The 21086-nt window shown below is 42.4% G+C and overlaps 1 protein-coding gene across 7 annotated transcripts in view; it reads left to right on the forward strand.

Annotated features, from left to right (window-relative positions):
* Nucleotides 1-21086, forward strand: part of PDE1A (phosphodiesterase 1A) — a 223382-nt gene that overhangs the window by 195404 nt on the left and 6892 nt on the right. For 6 of the 7 annotated variants that reach the window (XM_061379068.1, XM_061379079.1, XM_061379057.1 and 3 more), the window contains 2 exons: nt 384-568; nt 17614-17889. In XM_061379068.1, coding sequence (XP_061235052.1) covers nt 384-568; nt 17614-17889 — 461 coding nt within the window. The remainder of the gene's footprint in view (nt 1-383; nt 569-17613; nt 17890-21086) is intronic. The other variant, XM_061379106.1, reaches the window with a different exon arrangement.

Consider the following 21086-nt stretch of genomic DNA (forward strand, 5'->3'; position numbering starts at 1 on the left):
TCAAGTGAGGTTCAGGATAAAGCAATTACTTTCAGATGTCTTTAACGTTAGCCCCAAAGATACCATTCACTGTTAAAAAATACAGCTAAGAAGCTAAATAGCTATATAAACGTTCTTTCAAGGAACAACTTACAAGTAATGTATTTTCAGCTATTGCATTTGTTTCAAGAATTCCCTGGGAAAAAGTTGGTAAGAATCGGTACCGGGTTACAGCTTCATGAGTTGAAGAAGTACCTTGTATCTCAGCCACTCTTTGGTGAAAACTATTATTTCAAGTTACTGATTGCATGTAGGTCATAGGGAATTTTTTTCAAGTTAGCTGTTTGTGTACTATTAAAGTTACCTGACAGTGTTAATAATTTAGGGGTTTTTCCCTTCTGCAGCCAAAATAGTTTGGGAGCAGTAAGCAATGCTGAAGCACAAAGACGACCTGGTTTTAAACGTACAAGTGACGGAGGGACTCACACAGAAAATTCTCTAGCAACTGTAGACCTAACAAGCTTTAAGGCCAACTTGATGAAGATCATACAAGCAAACAAAGAAAGATGGAAAGAATTAGCAGTAGAAGGTATGATATACTAAGGTGGAAAGTTTTTATAGGTTACTCCCTAACCTTCCATTAATTTTATTTTTTAATTTCCCTCAATCTACAAAAATACATAGTTGTCTTGTATTCGTATCTTTTATGTCTTTATTGTTTAGATGGTCCTGTTTCATTCTCCCAGGAGGTGTAAAGAGATGTAGGTGATCAGGTGATGAGAGGAAATCTTACGCCCTGTACAATAAGCCCCTGTGTTGCTCAGCTTATCTTTAGAGTCTGATTTAGAAATGCACATTCTTGCACATGTAATCATAACTGATACTGACACCTGATTTAAATGCCAAAATCAACAATTCAAAGTAGTATGTGCTGCCACATTTCTTAAGAAATGTGAAAGTTGTACTTTGCTATTAGAAATGCTATCTGTTCCCCACTGTATGGAGCAAAATCCAGTATTGCATGCTTCTTGAGACTATGCTGCAGGCAGTTATTTAAATGACCCAGTGGATCTAAAAATTTGGGCATTCACAGCATGTATTAGACCCAAGCAAGGCAAAAAGTGATTCTTCATTTGCTGGTTGATAGGGCAGACTTACATCAGCATCTTACTTCATAAGCCATATCTGAAAATTTTCTGGAGTTAGGTTTCTGAGTGTAATGATTCATGGTAATTGTTGAAAGCAGTTTATAACCTTGATCCATGTTAAGTGAATGCCATTTGGGAATATTTTGTCCACAGTCTGTGTTGCTTTCAGGTAAGCACCTAGAATATTTCAGTAGTGTTTCACTGTTGTGGCTGGTCTTGCTGTACATGATCTGATAATGACTGCAGGAAATGGTATGCTGGAACCCAGTGCCAGCCATGTCTTTCGTCTGTCATCCAAAGCAGCATTGTTTTCCTTGAAGAGGTGTCAGACAAGACAGAAAAACACTGCTGAGCTGTGCTAAATTCTAATTTAGTGCTAAATTGCAAATGCATATTCTCATTAGGAGAACAGTAAATAAAAACAAGCTTCAATACTTCTATTGTGAGAATGATTTGACTGTTGGGTAGAAGGGAAAGCTGAGGAGATTTAACTAATATTGTCTCTTCATGAGCAGCTTTACATGATTGTTTGCCTCTTTTGGTATTGTTCAACTGATACTGACTGGTCAAGAAGACAAAGCCACTAATTTGAGATGATTGGTATTAATAGCAGACATTGGGTGCCAAAGACCACTTAGCTACAGTCTGCAGAAATCAAGCAGCCCTAGGCTGTCTACATGTAAGGTAATTCAATATGGAAAAATTGAGAACTTGTTATCTGGAAGTCTGCCATTTCCAGGTACATATAACTAACTTGTTTGATTTTGGTACATCAATTTTTTGGTATATTGTTTTGGAGTACAGTGCTATCAAAGAGATAATTTCTCAGGTTTACTATTCTGTAAATTACTGATATGTATAGACCAGTTTTACTGGGCTGTTGACAGCCTTTGAAAACACAAAGCTTCACACGACAAGAGATATAAGAATTCTTCTAGGTAAACGATTGTTTCGCTATACAGTCAATATTAATGTGAGGACCAGCAAGATCCAGGAAACTCCGGGCAAGCTTTCTGCTTTGAAAAACAGAGCTGATAATTTTCAAGACTCTATGGACTTTGTTGAGATTGTTGTTGTCCATAATCTAGGATGCCCTTCTTTTCTTCCATCAACTTGGCTAATAAAATGTGTCTAAGTATTTCCTGAACAGAGTTACAGAATTATGATAGAATGTACATTAGGAAAATAGCTGGGTAAGTGAAAATAGCTGTTTGAGGCCAAAGCTTGATGAACAGTATCAGCTTTGTATGATTATGTTTAAATCTGTTTTGCAAAACCTCTGTGAGAGCACAGAAGAGATTTATGGAAAGTTGTGCCCATAAAAAGGCTACTTGCAGCAACATCTGCAGTTGACGAGCATGACATGGAGACCTTGAAGGTGCCTGATCAGAATCTAGAGGAACCCTGTGAATATTGCAGATTCTTTCAAGTACATATTTATATTTTGGTAGTACAGAGATAGTAAGGTGTTGGGTCTTGGTTTGGTTTTCTTTTTTGGTTTTTTTGGGGGGTGTGGGGGAGGCAGATATTATATAGGTTTTGTGAAAGTTAAGGTATTTTCCATTCATCTGGAATGGAATATGTGGGTACTTAGTCCATATGTGGGCACTAAGGACTGCTGGAAAAGAGGTTTTCACTAAGTGAACATAGTCCTATATAGAGCACTGAGGTAGCACAAGTTGCTTTTCACATAATGGAAGAAGGAGTCTTCCGCAAGTGGTCCATATCAACAGTGTATGTGCTCTCAAGTTGCACCCTGCAAATGTTGAAAATCCTTAATCAGACTGTGCAAAATTAACATCTAGTAAATAATGAAAAATATTGAAATATACTTCCTTTCCACTTGGAATTCGCTTCAGTTTGCACTTAAGTTTTACTAAGCTTTCAAGTGAATAACCTGAAACCTTGAGCTTCAGGTTATTTTTTCCATCCTATCTGGAGCTTATGCTACCTTGTCTAACTCTATTGCTTGATGAAAAGTCTTTAGGTTGCTCTGGGTATATGTATGTAGTTTTGTTTTATTTATATGTTAGTAGGAGCACGTAGTGGGGCAAGAAATATCAGGGGTAAATCACTGCCAGGTGAAAGGACTGTTGTTACTGCTGTCATTGTTCCTAACTAGATAATTTGCAACAGAGATAATTTGCAACAAGCTGCAAAGAGCAGAGTACACTGACAAAGTTATGTGTGTGAGGACAGTGTGCATTGGTAGTAAGTAAACTGACTGTTAGTGTAGATCTCCAAACATACTTCCTGATCTAGCTATGATAAACAGTACTTGTACTGTTAACAATCTGCATTCTTAGCAGTGGGCTCTGCAAACATTGTTCCCAGATTAGTTAACAGGCTCAGGAACAGTTTTCTCTATAAAATGTAGATACACAAATAATATAAAAAGGAAACCAGCAACAATCCATATAATTTGCTAGTCATGATTGAAACTCGTTCCAGCTTCTCACCTCTTGAGGATAAGGCTACTCATGTAGCACTGGTTGGGAGGCAGGGCTGGAGAAGATGATCTGATTCCTATGCCCAGGCAGTCCAGAGCAAGAAAACCAAGACACACTGACAGTGTTGTTGACAGGGCGGCTTCCTTGGAAATGCTACCCCTCCTCCCTGGAAAGATTTTTGTTGCTGAGATTTGGTTCAGAGTAAGCAGCATGTGCAAGGAACAGTGTGCTTTGTTTTGGAAAGGCCTGTGTTAGTAAGGAAAGCATTTATCTACCTAGGCAGCTTCCTTAACAGAAGGCTCACTAAATAAAATGGCTTCATCTTGCTAAAAAGGCCATGTCTTGTATAATTGATGCAGAGGAGCTCAGTGCTCTATAGCCTAAGGGTTCTCAACCTTTCACCACTGGAGAATTAGAGGAATGTTTCTCAGGCCTTTCAGGGAATGCTGTTAACAGGGAATTACCATAATGATCAAACATCTGGGATTCTAATTTGAAAGCCTTGATGTTTAATTAATATTCCAAACCCCTAATCACCAGATAATCTGTCTTTGTTCAACTCAACACAGTGATAAGGACACACTTCCATCCTGTGCTGCTGCTATTTGCAATTGTGCTAGTTGTAGCAAATAGACAGTAAAGATGCTCAGATAAGTCTGAGGTTCTTCCATTAGAGAAAATGTTTGCTAAATGGATTTTAAGGTCTGGAAATTATTGACCTACGGAGAAGGCTGTAAGAAACACACAATTTGTTGGGAAAGATTTAAATATCAAATGAGATCCTTCATGGTGCAATTCTTAGAACACAGAGACACTGAAACACAGTGATTAATATTTTAAAAACACAATGCTTATTTCTTATGCCTACCGTGTGTATTCCATCATGCTTATTTTGTTGTATAAAAATGTTCTAAAGTTTTACTAATCAAGCTGCTAGTGGTTGGCAAGCTCAGAGCAAAAGGGTATGGACTAGTAATCATGTTTACCCTCTATTCAGTAGATGTCATTGTAAATAGAAGTACAGGGATAAATAAGTATAATTATCCTTGATTTACATTTGAGCAAAAAAAGGTACAGATAGCTTAGATCCCTTACCTTGTGTCGTATAATAATATGTCGGAATACAACATGCAGTCAAATGGGCCAATGACTGAAGCATGCTCACATTGTTCATCTTCAGGATAATACAAGAGCAGTGTTACTTGTACTCATTCTTGCATAACTCTTACGAAGAATTAACTGTTACATTACGTGACCAAAGGTTGCATTATTTGTGTGGAAAGTGATTGCTGACAAATCTTGTCCTCAACACCTTTGGCAGGCAGCACCTGCACTGGGCTGCAGGGCTCAAAGGTGGTATGTCTGACTACACCAGGACAGGGTGGAAAAAAGGTGAGGGTGAAAGAGGGTCTCGCACTGTTCTGTGTTCAGTTTTGATAATAATAATATGAAAACCTGACAACTATTGCATCTTTGGAGTAGAGATCAGCTTTATTTTTATTTCCCCTGTGGGCAGCAACTTTGAATAAGAAATGTCTCTTCTGAAAGACCTCTGCATGGTACCTGCAGGCCCCCTTCAGGCACTTTCAGTCCTGCATACTTCTAGTCACAATAACCACAGGGTTTGGTTCCATTTTGTCTGGAAGATTTTCTCTGCAGACTCACTAATAAGAAGAGAGTAACATCTGCTGAAATGCAAAAATGTGAGAGTGATGAGCTGATAGCATGTTAATGTGATTTAGCAGCCGTTAGGAAGGACGGGTAGTGGGAGGATGTGTGACAGTCACAGAAAACGACTGACAGTTTGGCACATGAAATCTACCCTACTGGACTGTTTTAATCTGTTAGATAAAAATAAATTCAGGGGGCTAAAGGAGTCCCATCTAGGACCAGTGACAGGGATTTTAATTGCAATGCTAAAACCTTTAGGTCATAAGCCGGTTTTGAGCTAATCCAGGAAAGTGTTAAGAACAGTGGGAAAAGGAGATTTTTTTCACCATGATCGGAGCAATTACAGTGAATGGATTGAGCTAAGAGTAGCAAGAAACATTTTGTATTAGCAGTACCTGTTAAATCACTGACTAAGGAATGATAACTGAACCTGTTCTGTGTACCCCTGGAGTTTACACTGGCTGTCCTCCATGTGTGACAAACTGCATGACTTTAAACACCATTTGCCTCTACGAGGCTCAGAGCAGCATGTCCCTTCCTTCCCCTATCCTGGAAGTTTCAGCATTCAAGCCCCTGTGCTTACAGCTAAACAGCAAAAAAGAAGTAAAAGGCAGAGGTAGCCACCCTAGGAAACTATAAACTCACAAATTATTTTTAACCAAATCTTTAACCAAATTTTTAACCAAAGCTAATCAAATATTTGCTGCATTTTGTATATGATGTAATGCTGTGACATCAAGTGCCACTGGCTTATGTGGTTTGCAGTGGCTTTATATACTCCTAGATGTGTGATGAAATATGTGTGAGGAGTTGAAAGAGGAAAGAGTTAAGTGTCTAAATAACTTTGTATGTTACCGCAGTGTATTCTTGGGTTTGAAAATGGTTGGTTGCAAAACATCACTGTTCTTTGGAACTCTTGGACATGTCTTTAAACTTACTTCCAAGTTCCAGGGCTACCAGGATCAGTCCTCTCATTTTCTGCAAAGTTTTTATGCTTATTGCTTCCTTGTCTCTGTAAAATGGCTGTTGTGAGAACAGTTCTAGAAGGGTGAAGTTCCTTGCCATTTTGTCTCAGTTTTGGTTGTTTGTCACTGCTTTCTGGAAGCAGTGGCAAGCCTAGAAAACAAAGTTTGTGATAATATACGCAGGGAGTCCGTAATGTCCAGCATCATGCTTCATTGCAGAATCCTCAATTTAATTCTTAGTCAAGGTGAACAGCTTTGCTAATTCTTAATACTTCAATGTCATTATGTTTCTCTGTAAGGGTAAGTTCTTGTAGCTTATCTTGTAGCATATTTTCAACATAGCCAATTAAAATAGCAATGTGATTCACCAGACATTTGCTTTACTGGGGTCTAGCACTGTGGCAGTCACTGCCATTAGCTGATCCGAGATGTTCTGCTCACACCTGGCTTTTGTGTTTTTCCTCTCCACCCTTGTTAAGTCAGTACATATTCAAGTGGTGCAGTTGCTGGAGACAAAAAGGTATCATAAGTCCTGTAACTGTGCAGATGTTAGTAGCTGAGTGCTCTGTTTCTTATTACAGAAAGGTCAGGAGATGAAAACTGATGGACATATGCAGAAGAGAAAGTACCAAAATGTAGAAAAGCTTCCTCACCACTTAGTAAACCATGTCTTGAAAGTGTTGCTGTGTACACAGGAAGTACTGTAGCTGAGCTGGTGGAAATCAGTGTTGTAGTTGATAATGAAGACTCACCAGAGGTTTCGTGGTGGCAGAACAGTGATACTTTGGAGAACACAAGGTCTTTGAGAGCTTAAGCCGGGTGACAACTCTAGTATTTTGGGGACAACTTAGTCCTTCATTAGACTGACAGGAATTCAGTGTTACCAGCCAGTCTGGCAAGCAATTAAAAAAAAAAAGAAACAAACAAAAAAAACCCACTTCAGTTTTCAGAGATTTTTTAGCCAAATAAAAGAAGTGCTGAAAGAAGAGTAGTAGCTGATGATAAAGAGAGAAATCACTTTCAGTAGTTAAATGCAGTTCACTAGATCACTATGTTTTCTGTACATGTCAAATTACTAAGTACCAGAATTTTTCAACTATTCTGAAATTTGGCTATTGCCTCACAACTGCTGCCAGTTTTCCAAACAAAACAATGCATTGCAATCACCTTCCCAACAGCCAGCCTGAACTCTAGGGAAGAAAGTCACCACTTCTACTGTGTTTATGTATCAGATGCCATTGTTGCTTCTCATGAAGGATGGTGATCTAAGGCAGGAGTTCAGAAATGGCACAGAAGTAGAGAAGAGAGGGATAAGATTGAGTCACCTCTAACAGACTGGTTGTGAGAAGCCGTTTGGTTTACAGATGAACTCACACAAATTTTGCTGAGTAACACTGGGTTCTTGTAAAGAAAACAATACCAAACAGTTGAAAATATGCAAACAGGGCTGGCTCCAGGCACTTGCAGTAAGTTAAAACAGAGACAGCAAAACCAGTAACAACAATAAGACATACTCTTATCAATATTATTATCAATATCTGAAGGGGGCCTACAAGGATGCTGAAGAGGGACTCTTCATCAGGGACTGTAGTGAGAGGACAAGTGGTAATGGGTTAAAACTGAAGCAGGGGAAGTTCAGGTTAGATATAAGGAAGAAGTTCTTTGCTGTGAGGGTGGTGAGGCACTGGAACAGGCTGCCCAAAGAGGTGATAAATGCTCCATCCCTGGCAGTGTTCAAGGCAACAGATGTCAGGGTGGTTGAAGTCCCCCATGAGAACAAGGGCCTGTGAGCGTGAGGTTGTTCCTATCTGTCTATAGAGTGCTTCATCCAGAGTCCTCTTGATCAGGCGGTCTGTAACAGATCCCCACAATAATGTCCCCCATAGCTGTTCTCCCTTTAACCCTGACCCACAAACTCTCTGTTAACTGCTCACCTGTCCCCAGACAGGGTTCCATACTCTCCAGCCTATCCCTAACATAAAGGGCAACTCCACCCCCCCATCTGCTGTCTTTTCTAAAGGGCCTGTAACCTTCCATTCCAACATTCCAATCATAGGAGCCATCCCACCATGTTTCTGTGATGCCTGTTATATCATACCCCTGTAGATGTGCACACATCTCTAATTCCTCTTGTTTGTTACCCATGCTATGGGTGTTTGTATAGAGGCATCTGAGCTGAGCTCCAAATGAAGCCGGCTCACTGGCTGGAGCGGCTGGAATATTTCTACATTACTCCAAGCATTTATTATAGGTGCTGGCTGGGTGTGTTGGAATGGAATGATGCCCCCCTCCCCCAACACATCTAGTTTAAAGCCTCCTTGACCAGTCTGGCAAGCCTCCTACCAAAGCTGCTCTTCCCCTTCTTTCAGACCAGCTCCACCAGCCCGTGCTAGACCTGGCCTACAAACTTGGGTCCCATGTTCAAGACACCCAAACCCCTGACTATGGCACCACCCTTTTAACCATTTACTAACCTGGCCAATCCTCCTGGCGTTTTTTAGGTCCTCCCCTGTATCCCGGAGATTTGACGAAAAGACAATCTGAGCTCCAGAGCCCCTAACCACCTCTCCCAGGGATCTGTAGTCCTTCTTTATGTTCTCCAGGCTACTGCTATCTATATCACTAGCACCCACATGGATCACTAGAAGTGGGTAATAGCATGCAGCCTCTCTGCCACATCCCTGATCTGTGCCCCTGATAGGCAACACACCTGCCTTGAAACTAGGTCAGGCTGACAGATGAGTGCTTCTGTCCCTTTCAAAGTAGAGTCCCCTACTACTACAACCCGCCGCTTTTTCCTGGCAGCACCAGTAGAGATCTCCTTTCCCAGTGCATCAGCCGGCTGTTGCTGGTGCGAGTGTGTTTCCTCATAAGCCCCCTGCACAGGACAGCAAAGCGGTTCTGCGTGGGGACAACAGATTTAGGAGGAAGTCCCTGCTTTTAATTGTCCTTTTCCTCCTTTCTTTGTTGCTTTTTTTTGTCACCAATTCCCAGTTTCGTGGGTTAACGGCCTCCTTCTTTCCTCCATGAGCCGCAGTGGACACTTGAGGCCCCTGCACAGTTTGGGCCGGGAGCAAGCATTCCTGCTTCCTCTCAGCTTCCCTGACATCTTTCAGCCTATTGGCAGTGTGCCGCAGCTCAGCTCCTGTTGCAGGAGGGCCTCCACCAGGGAGCACTGGGTGTAGTCCTGCCCATTGTGTACCCTTCCCTGACAAGACCAGTGCAGGCACTTTCTGTACCCCGAGCTCTGCACTGCAGCCTCCCCTCTCTTCGGCTCTGTCTGGGTGCCTACACTGGCCAGTGCTGGGGCAGCCAGAGCAGAATTCCTAGACCAGGCCCTGGTCATAAGGTGAGTGCTCACCATCCCGCGCAAACTGCCTTGACTCGCCCTGTTCGCCCGCTCTGTTCGCCGCGCTCCCTGGCGCAGGTTTTACCCAGTCAGGGCTGGTGCTGCTCCTCCTGTCTCTGGCCCCTGAGAGTCTCTGTTTGCGTCAGCTGAGCTGCCAGCTCCTGGGCAAGTCCTGTTGAGGGCTTGAGGCTCCCTCGGTGGCTCTTGGCACTCTGAGTTGAGGCTCCTGGAAGCTGAGCTTCCCCCTGCTCCGGTGTTGAAGGCTTCCTCTCTCGAGCTACTCATCTCAGCAATTGAGGTGAGTAGCTCACTTCAGCAGCTCATCTCAGCAGCTCACCTAGAGGAGTAGGAACTTGCTCTTCCCAGAAGCCCAGTTCAGGGTGAGAGCAGAAGCTTTGCCTGCTGTTCTCAGGATGTCCTGGCAGTTCATGGATGGGTGAAGGCAGAGGCTCTGCCACAGTATTTAATACAATCCTTACTGTCCAGCACTGCTGGACATCATGCCAGCTCTGCTTCTCTTACACTAAGGGTATTAACCTAGCAGTGCCCTGCTTGAATTCTAGTTATTCAGTCACTGTCCCAGTCTGTTGTGGTTTAACCACAGCCAGCAACTAAGCCGCTCACTTTCTTCAGTAGGAAATCAAGACTAAAAGTGAGAAAACTTGTGAGTTCATTCGCTTCTTCCCATCCTCAGGCAGGTGTTCAGCCATCTCCAGGTAAGCAGGGCTCCATCATGCTCAGCTGTTACTTGGGAAGGCAAACACCATAATTCTGAACATCCTCTCCCCTTCTACCTTCTTCACTTTATATGCTGAGCATGGCATCGTGTGGCATGGAATATCCTTTGAGTCAGTTGGGGTCAGCTATCCCTGCTGTGTCCCCTCCCAGCTCCTTGTGAACCCCCAGCCTACTTGCTGATGGTCTGAACCATCTATTGGTTCAGACAGTTCCTGCTGTAGTAATTCCCATAACATACAACTCAAATCCTGGGTTAAAAGTTATTTCCATTGCAATCCCCACCCCTGGTCCTTTGGACCAGACCATTGGGTTTAACACTGCAATGAAATTGCATTCACCTTGCCCCTGCTCTCACTTGGGATTATGCAGAGACTGCAGTCCCTTAGAGGTGTACCTGCTTCAAACGGAGCTTTGTGTGCTACAGTCTTTTCAGAGATATACTTGCTGTGGCATAGAGTTGTCTACTGCCACAGTTGCTTTGAGATGCCCCTGTTCCGTGTGGCCTTCTCTTTGGGCCACAATGCCTTCGGGAAGATACCTGCCCCAGCATGGCACCCACAGCCACAGTCCCTTCAGAAGTAAACCTTCTCCAGCATAGCCTTGCCCCTGGCTGCAGTTGCTCCAGGGCTGTACCTCCTCTGTCATGGGCTTAGCCATGGGCATATGCTTTGAGGTGCTCCAGCATGACCTCAAGCACACCCAGTGATGCTTCAAGATGTACCTGGTGCAGCATGGGCTTATCCGCAGCCACAGATGCTTCAAGGTGTATCTTCTCCAGCAAGGGCTTATCCATGGGCCACAGTCCCTTCAGAGGTATACCTGTAGTGGCACAGACATTACCATGGTTACAGAGGCTTCGAGATGTACCTGCTCTAGCATGGTCTTATCCATGGCCACAGATACTTTGGGGTGTTCTACTCACCATGTGGACTCATCCACAGGTCACAGTCCCTTCAACTCACAGTATCACAGTAGGTTAGAGATTGGAAGGGACCTCAAAAGATCATCTAGTCCAATCCCCCTGCCGGAGCAGGAACACCTAGATAAGGCTACACAGGAACGTGTCCAGGCGGGTCTTGAATGTCTCCAAAGAAGGAGATTCCACAACCTCCCTGGGCAGCCTGTTCCAGTGTTCCGTCACCCTCACTGAGAAGAAGTTTCTTCTCAGGTTTAAGTGGAACCTCTTGTGCTCCAATTTGTATCCATTACCCCTTGTCCTTTCATTGTTTGCCACTGAGAAGAGCCTGGCTCCATCCTCGTGACACTCCCCCTTTATATATTTATATACACTAATAAGGTCACCCCTCAATCTCCTCTTCTCCAAACTATAGAGACCCAGCTCCCTCAGTCTTTCCTCATAAGGGAGATGCTCCACTCCCTTAATCATCCTAGTTGCCCTGCGCTGGACTCTCTCCAGCAGGTCCCTGTCCTTTTTAAACTGAGGGCCCCAGAACTGGACACAATATTCCAGATGAGGTCTCACCAGGGCAGAGTAGAGGGGAAGGAGGACCTCTCTCGACCTACTAACCACCCCCCTTCTAATACACCCCAGGATGCCATTGGCCTTCTTGGCCACAAGGGCACAGTGTCGGCTCATGGTCACCCTGTCGTCCACCAGGACCCCCAGGTCCCTCTCCCCTACACTGCTCTCTAACAGGTCGTTCCCCAGCCTATACTGGAACCTGGGGTTGTTCCTGCCCAGATGCAGGACTCTACACTTTCCCTTGTTATATTTCATCAAGTTATTCCCCGCCCAGCTCTCCAGCCTGTCCAGGTCCCTCTGGATGGCAGCACAGCCTTCTGGCGTGTCGGCCACCCCTCCCAGCTTAGTGTCATCAGCAAACTTGCTGATAGTACACTCAATTCCCTCATCTAAATCGTTAATGAATATATTAAATAATACTGGTCCCAGTACCGACCCTTGAGGCACTCCACTAGATACAGGCCTCCAACTAGACTCCGCCCCATAGACTACAACTCTCTGGCTTCTCTCCTTCAGCCAGTTCACAGTCCACCTCACTACCCGATCATCCAGACCACACTTCCTCAATTTAGCCGCAAGGATGCTGTGGGAGACCGTGTCAAACGCTTTGCTGAAGTCGAGGTAGACCACATCCACCGCTCTACCATCATCCATCCACCGTGTTATTTCCTCATAAAAGGCTACAAGATTGGTCAAGCACGACTTCCCCTTGGTGAAGCCATGTTGACTGCCCCTCATAACCCTCTTATCCTTGATATGCCTTAAGATGGCACCAAGTATAAGGTGTTCCATCACTTTCCCAGGAACGGAGGTGAGGCTAACCGGTCTATAGTTACCCGGGTCCTCCTTCTTGCCCTTTTTGAAGACAGGAGTGACATTTGCTTTCCTCCAGTCCTCAGGCACCTCTCCCGTTTCCCAAGACTTGGTAAAGATGATGGAGAGCGGTCTAGCAATGACCTCAGCCAGTTCCCTCAGCACCCGCGGGTGCATCCCATCTGGACCCATGGATTTATGGATATCCAGATTGCTCAACTGGTCTTTAACCCATTCCTCATCGACTAAGGCAGACCGCTCCGTTGACCTATCTTCATCCGGGGTCTCAGCGGTACAGGGCTCTTCAGGACTGCCTCCAGCAGAGTAGACAGAGACAAAGAAGTCATTCAGTAACTCTGCCATCTCTGTATCTTCTGTCACCAGGGCACCCGTCCCGTTCATCAGCGGGCCTACATTGCCTCTGGTGTTAGTTTTACCTGCCATGTATTTGAAAAAGCTCTTTCTGCTGTCCTTGACCCCTCTCGCCAGCTTTAATTCCAAGGAGGCCTTAGCCATCCTAGCAGCTTTCCTACATCCTCTAGCAGCAGCCTTATATTCTTCCCAAGTGGCCAGCCCTTCTTTCCATGACCTGTAAACTCTCCTCTTCCACTTGAGCATACCGAGCAATTCCCTATTTAACCACGCAGGTCTCCTGACCCTCTTCCTCGACTTCCTACGTGTCGGGATGCTCCGATCTTGAGCTCGGAAAAAGCAGTCCTTGAACGTCAACCAACTATCTTGGGCCCCTTTCCCTTCAAGCAGCCTAGCCCACTGGATTTCCCCTAGCAATCGCTTGAAGAGGCCAAAGTTTGCCCTGCTAAAGTCCAGGGTTGCGATTCTACTTGCTATTCTAACTCAAGTTCACACTGGGGTTCCAGCTAGTACAGTAGCACAGGAGCAGCAGCAATGCTCTGCCAGCCAAGGCACATGGCCATTACTGTTACCAAAATATGCCCAGGCACAGCACAGTAAGAGGATAAGCAGTACAGCAGCACAGCAAGCAGTGAAAGCATAAAGCAGCCACTAACAAGCCCTAGACTAATATATAGTAAGGCAAGTTATCCCCATGACAAGCACAGAAGCCTGCCAATTAATAGCTAAACAGCTATAATTCAATCTAGCACATTCCAGTCAAATCTGTTGTTATCTTGAGGCCTTTCAGCCACACACTGCCAAAAAGGACTGTCATGGTTTAACCCCAGCTGACATCTAAGCCCCACACAGCTGCTTGTTCACTCCCCCATAGTGGGGTGGGGGAGAGAATCATCAGAAAACAGGAAGACTCATGGGTTAAGATAAGGATAGTTTAACAGGTAAAGCTAAGCAAAAGAAGGAATTAGTTCACTTCTTCCCATCGGCAGGCAGGTGTTCAGCCATCTCCAGGTAAACAGGGCTTCATCATGCTTAACTGTTACTTGGGAAGATAAATACATGACTCTGAATGTCCCCCCCTTCTTTCTTTCCTCCATTTTATATGCTGAGCATGACATCATGTGGCATGGAATACCCCCTGGATCAGTTGATGTCAGTTGTCCAGCTGTGTTTCCTCCCATACCTGGCATTGCTCACTGGTGAGGTGGTGTGAGAAGCAAAAACAACCTTGACTCTGTGTAAGCACTGCTCAGCTTGTGTTGAGTGTTATCAACACTATTTCCAGCAGAATTCCAAAAACCAGCCCTGTACTAGCTACTATGACGAAAGTTGAATCTATCCAGCCAAAACCATCACATGGTCTCAGATTTTTTTAAAGGCTGTTAAGTATTTCTGTTCAATAATGATATGGCAGCAGCAATGCCAATTCTTTTATACAACATGAACGTCCTATATAATACAGACTACAACTATTAGCTGTTTCGGAAAGCAGAAATCTTTATTTTTCCAACACGTATAGCATATTCCACAAGTGGCTGATATACCGTAAGAATCCAGTATTTTTCATCATTTTAGCAGTAGATTTTATAGGGATTGAAGCTGAGTGGAGCAAAGCAAGATAAAAGAGTCTTAGATGTCCAGCAGATGAGAGACTTAATACTAAGAAAAAGGATTGGGGGTCTTAACGTTGTGGTATTGTCGTAGAGTATTTTGTACTTCAGGCTTCTCAGTCTAAGTCACAGTTACCAGCCACTCCTCCTAGCTCCCCTGGAGAAACTCCTCCAAAGTAGACAAGATACTTTCCTTCAAGCTTATTTACCTGACAGTGACTTTGCAATTTGATCACTATGAAGTGGTAATCACAGATGTGATTATCAGCATAAACCAGCTAATGTTTAACAACAGTTTTAGTTCCACTGATTTTAAAATTCCACAGTATTTTTTCATGCTTAGAGTAGATAATATTTTTCTCACATACTCTTTTCTACTCACTCACTTTTGGAGCAAATAGCATTGCAGCAGTTTAAACGCAATAGATATGACTTTAACTAGGATGTTATCAGGTGTAAGTTCATGCAGAGACCCTCTGTTTCAAAAGCAACATCCATCAGATGTGCATGGACTTGAGTGAGAGTTTGGCTGTATTTTAGATCTCCTTAACAGCCATGCTTGAGATGATAGCAAGGGCAGTCACAGAAATAAAAGACCAGCATGACAGAAATTAAGAACAGGCCATCGGCATTGTTCTGATTAAACTGTTAACCCTCATTTGCCAGTGTAAGTTTAGCAGCGAGTAAAGGGAAACAATTTTAAGTTTAGATATTCAGCTTTCTATATGAATATTCTGAGACTTCTAAAGGAGAATAAAGTGGTCAGCCACCCAGTTACACCAAGACAAACCTGAATTATGGTTAGAATTTCCTAAAACACCATTCTGTGAGAAAAATACTGTCTGTTCTTACCAGCTTTCAGGTTAAAAAAGACACTTTTTGTAGTGTGAGCTGAGTTAATACTACAGTTTTATGTGTGTTTATAGTTCAACTTTGCTTTCCTCAAATTATTAGTGGATGTGACCAGCATCTGAAATACTTTGTCTTGGAATTTCCTTGGGTCTTTTTATAAAGTTAAGGAAAATGCTTGTAGCTCTGCCATATGGAAGCAAATATGGTATGTAAATCAGTTTCTTCGGACAAAAGCCTTAGGTAGGTAGATTATACCATGAGTGAGAGAATCACAGAATCACAGAATAGTTAGGGTTGGAAAGGACCTTAAGATCATCAAGTTCCAACCCCCCTGCCATGGGCAGGGACACCTCACACTAAGCCATGTCACCCAAGGCTCTGTCCAACCTGGCCTTGAACACCACCAGGGATGGAGCATTCACAGCTTCCCTGGGCAACCCATTCCAGTGCCTCACCACCCTTACAGTAAAGAACTTCCTCCTTATACCCAATCTAAACTTCCCCTGTTTAAGTTTTAACCTGCTACCCCTTGTCCTGTCACTACAGTTCCTAATGAAGAGTCCATCCCCAGCATCCCTATAGCCCACCTTCAGATACTGGAAGGCTGCTGTGAGGTCTGAGGTGCTTTAATCTAGATTGAACATCAGATTTGCTTCAAGTTGCATATCTGTTTCTTAATGGCTTTAGCCTATCTGTTTCTTTGTGAGAAAGAGTTGCATTAGCTATTAACAAAAAGTCTGTAGAAAGAGAGTACCTGTCCAAGTTTCAGAAAATTTAGAGTCCAAAAAGAGCAGCTCTCTATGTAGAAACTGGCTCAAATTGGAAGATTCTTGGTTTTTTAAAAAGTATGCCAGGAAGTGGAAGAACTGACAACAGGGGGAAATTATTTAACTTCCGCACATCAGTTCCAGTTTGGAGATGTTCCTTTCTGTCCCATTGCACAGGCCAAAGGGAACTTTTTTTTGGATTCAGAACAGTGAGGTGATGCAGGTGCCAAATGCTGACTGTGGTAGACAGGTGATTATGGACTGAGCTGTTTTTCAGTTGTCATATGCAACCAGTTTTGATCAGGACTTGGACTGGTCACTCACATCCAGAGTTTCTGGGAGCTGCCAGTTGAACTCAACAAATAATTCTGTGTTTGGTTTCCTTCCTTAATACAATGTGCGCAGCCAAGTTTGAAATTTTATGCAATATCAGGAAGCTGTTTTGTTCAGGTGTTCAAGCTGCAATGCTTTAGTTTTTTAAATTAGTAGTGTTTTGTATCTTCTATAGTAGTATACAGAATCTAAAATCTGAAGTTATGAAATGCAGATTCTAATAGCAAGACAGATAGGCCCTCCATGAAGGTACAGTTATTTTTTTCATCAGACTTTTCAACCTGCAGCACAAGTTTTCCATTCGCTGTTTTCTTCATCTCCTAGTCCTGTTATCACCTCTCTGTGCTGCTCTGTTCTGTCTCCCGTTACCCTGGGCCATTTCATTTATACTGTTCTCCAAGTCTCTTCAATAGAGAAGGAATAGAGCCTTCCACAGACCTGTTTTCTCCTATAGCTGCTGTTCCCTGAAGCATATTATGCCTCATATATATTCCTTTCCATTCTTCATGTGCCATTAGCCATGATGGCAGCAGTACTGGATTGCATGCATGTAACGTTCTGTAACTTGTTCTACCTGGAGCTCTGTATTGCTGATATTTTGGGCTTTTCCAGACTGATAGGCCAACTTTCTTCAGGGCTTCCCTTTAATTTTCATGCCTCCTCCATCCCCAGCAGGGTGCTCCCCTCCATGTCCTTTCTCTGTTGCAGAACTGATGAGCTCTGCTCCTTCTAGTCCTGGAGGTAAACACCACTGCAGGGATGCGCCTGCAGGATGGGGTCCTCCTGCTCCCATCCTTCAGCTTACAGTGTGTCTGGTGATGCTCGTTGCTCTGTACTATGGCCAAAAAAGAGGTATATATTGCAGACTAAACCAGAAAGTGGACCACTATGGTTCAGTTGCAATAGTGTAACCACCAGTAGCAAAATCTGACTCATATTAAGCACACCCATGCACATGTCCTCATGCAGAAAGTCAGTGTTCACAATGTTCTCATGTGCAGCTCTATCAATCACTACTCTGAAATCAAACAATCGTGGCATGTCCTTCTTATCTAATTCACATATTTTGTTCCCTCTTTGTAGAAGAACTTGTGAAAGATGTTCGTGAACAGGAAAAAGAGCAAAGCAGAAATTCCACAGATGCACAGTTACAGGAAGAGACAACAAGGATACAGAATGAGAGTAGTCAGGGAAGCGATGGTACAACCTGTCCTCCCAGATCCATCGTCCTACAAGTAGTCTCTTTGGACACTCCTCTGAGTGATGAATCCAACTCAGAAAAGTGCACTAACTCTGATCCGAACCAGAAAGATCTCACCGATGCCCAGCAAGAAACACAGAATACAGACCCACTGAATGGTAATACTTCATCACAGAGCACCAGTCAATATAATGAAGCTGTCCAGGGTGAAGCAGCAGCACTGTCTGGTATCTCTATGTCAAAACATTGGCAGTAATGTGAAATACTGAAATAAGGTGTTGTGCAAACCCCCAGCATACGACAGTTTCTTCAGGCATGTGTAAAACCAGCGTGGTTTTAGTGTCCTAAAACCATTGAATAAAAGCTGCTTGATGTCAAAAAATATCATCTTCTTGATATGAACTAGTTGATGTCTAGTAGAAAATCTTCTACATAAGGTACCAAGACTTTTAGTTGAATTGGGAGAATTATTTTAAAATAATTTGAAGATACACATTTGTAATTAAATAGCAGTTTGTTATTGGAGAATGAGGTAAACTTTCAAAACAGAATTATCTAACATTTTCTCTTTGAATAGGTAATTATTGTTATGCAGTTAAAATACCCTCACCCCCTTAGTTTAGGCACCTAATACGATTAGTTTTTTTAAAAACACATCCATTTAGTAAATGTAATGTGAATTTTAAAGTTAATTTTAAGTAGATGGAATTTGCTAACTGTAGTAGAATGGGACTATGTCATTCTCTTAATCCAAAAGATCAGTCTTCTGACTGTAGTTTGCAGGACAAGGGGAGCACCCAGAAAACCCTTATATTGTTTTAGAATGTAAGCATTTTATCATAAGCTGGCTATGATTTAGTATCTGGTGATTGTAAGTCAGTATCAAAGGCAAGATGCCCAAGCAATATCAAAGTAAGAGAAAGCCTTTTTAATTTTATTTTCTCAATTTGCTTATTGTTAGAATAAGCTTTGAGGTATTAGGGTAGTAAGAATAATCCAGGCATATAATGATGCTTCTTTTCCTTACTTCTAATTAAAATGATAAACTCAGTAATGCTTTTATGACAGCGAGCCTTGCAATATTGTGCCAGAAGTATGGCATTGTCTGAGCAGCAACACTGAAGTGCTTATAAGGCTTAACTTAGACATAAGTATATGACTTGGCATATTTCTCAAGAATGCTTTTCATGGAGAACTCCCACTTACTTTGCAGCTCCACATTCCAACACTCCGCGCTTTTATTGTTGATGGGGTTTTTTTTTCCATCAGAAGTAACAGATGGTGAATTTAGGGTCCTAAATCAAAATATTTACACTAAAATTAATTTCACAGCATTTGAAGTTGTCTAATAACTGACATATTTGTCTTTTGATAAGTATATTTGCACCAATTTTTTGTATTAAAGCCCAACTTGCAATTTCAGTGCCTTAGAAAAGTTTCCCATCTCCTGGATGAGGAACAGAGTAGGAAAAGCTGCATCTTACATCTTTCAAACTGTGCACAAGGCAGTTGTGGTGTCCTGGGGAACTTTAGATGGCTAGCCAACAAGAAAAATGCTGTTTGATAGGTCATATACAATTCAGCACGCAGTCGGTGCACTCAGTTGCCAGTCTTTACATTCCACATTTTATATGAGAACAGAGATTTCTTGTTTTAGAAAAAGCTAATTTGTTTTCTAAGGCAGGGAGTTTTCTACAGATGAAGCTGATTTTCTGTTTTACACTATCACAGATTTTTAGTAGAGTGCATAGAACACATAGAATAAAGATATTTGTTAGGTGTTATTTCTAAAGGCATCTGATAGTTCGAGGCATTTTTAGCTTTTTTTTTGTGTGAAACATCTGTTCACTGTGATATATTGAATTTACTCGTATCCATCTCCTTCAGAGATTGTTTGTGTTCATCTCCCTGCATAGATAAATGCCCAATTAAATGGAGAGCTTGAATTTGCCTGGTTTCTGTAGCATATTAATGTCAAAGTCCAGTACTCTCTGACCAGGTTCTTTTTTGTTTAGATATTCCACACATGAAAGCTGTAATGTTTAATATCAAATTTATCTATTTGAGGACAGTTGATGTTACATGGGATTTCTGATTTAGCGTAGTTATACAAAATGTACTGATAGCACCCTACAAATGTGATGCAAGTTATACTTAGGAAAATAGAGCAATCACAATATGCAGCTCAATCACAGTGTCAGTGCGAGTCCCGTTACCAGTCTCTAGAACATGCTCACTGTCAGGATTCAGTGTCCCCCCAGTCACCAGTAAGGCATTCTGGGTTGAAGCCAGCTCAAGCCTATTTCTCTCTTCAGTATTCTTTTGCTAGTTGTTTAGTTTTTGTACTCAATATTGGGCTGGCCTGGCTAACTCAGGTAAACAGTCACATTCTTCCAGTGAACACAAGGTCAAACATCTACACCACTGGTTGATCCTCTCAACTGTGACATAGTCCGTGGACCCATTCAGCTGATACAAGTGTTTATGTAAACCAAAGCCCACCCTCCACTCCCCTTTGTGTTAACGTTGTCAGCTTTCTTTGCAAGAGCTCCAGTCACCCTTGCATTATCTCCTGAGCTTGACAGGCATATCACCCTTGCCCATCTTCTTCTTCCATTATAGGGATCTATGAGTCAGTCACAATGTCATTTACATTTTGATTTTATGTTATTAAATAGTTTGGTTTATGCTTTTAATTTACTAATATTTCATTCTTGCATTTTCCCTATTTTCCCAATATTTAAATAATACAGGAAAAATATTTTGAATATTTTATGGTCTTCTAAAATTATTTACAGAGGGACTATGTCATCTTATTCTTAAAACTTTCTTTCCTGAGGAGAGTCCAGCCATGTTACTATATAGTGAAAAACCTACCTATATATTATTGAAATACTATACTCTTTCAAGTCAGCACTAAGCATTTCAGGGAACTTTATGCTTCTAATAAACCACAAAGGACACCTGATATTAATTTCTCAACTATGTCATAGCATATGTTGATAAATAAAATATACAGTGGTCTTCTTGTGTGCCTGCCAATTAAAGAAGCATACTGCTGATACTTACATTACTGTAATGCACAGGATGAGACTCAGCTCCCTGCTGTTTGAGATGAAATGGATTAATACAGGGTTTCAGCAGCAGATTTAAGTACCTCTGCAGAGATTGTGCCACTGCATCAAAAAACTGTAAAAAACCCCAAAGGCAATGCAGGCATTTGGTATTGGAATAGTTTTCAATATTCAATACCAAAGGGAAAACTCAGGCTAAAATGTTTCCCATTTGTCTTTCAGAGTGGTGGAATGATTAATGTTGTTTTAAATGGAGGGAATCCATTAAACTGTCGTTGTTG

Source organism: Neopsephotus bourkii, unplaced genomic scaffold (genome assembly GCF_033783945.1).
Source record: "Neopsephotus bourkii isolate Nb327-2 ecotype Australia unplaced genomic scaffold, CSIRO-AGI_Nbou_v1 NB_196, whole genome shotgun sequence".
Taxonomy (NCBI): Eukaryota; Metazoa; Chordata; class Aves; order Psittaciformes; family Psittacidae; genus Neopsephotus; species Neopsephotus bourkii.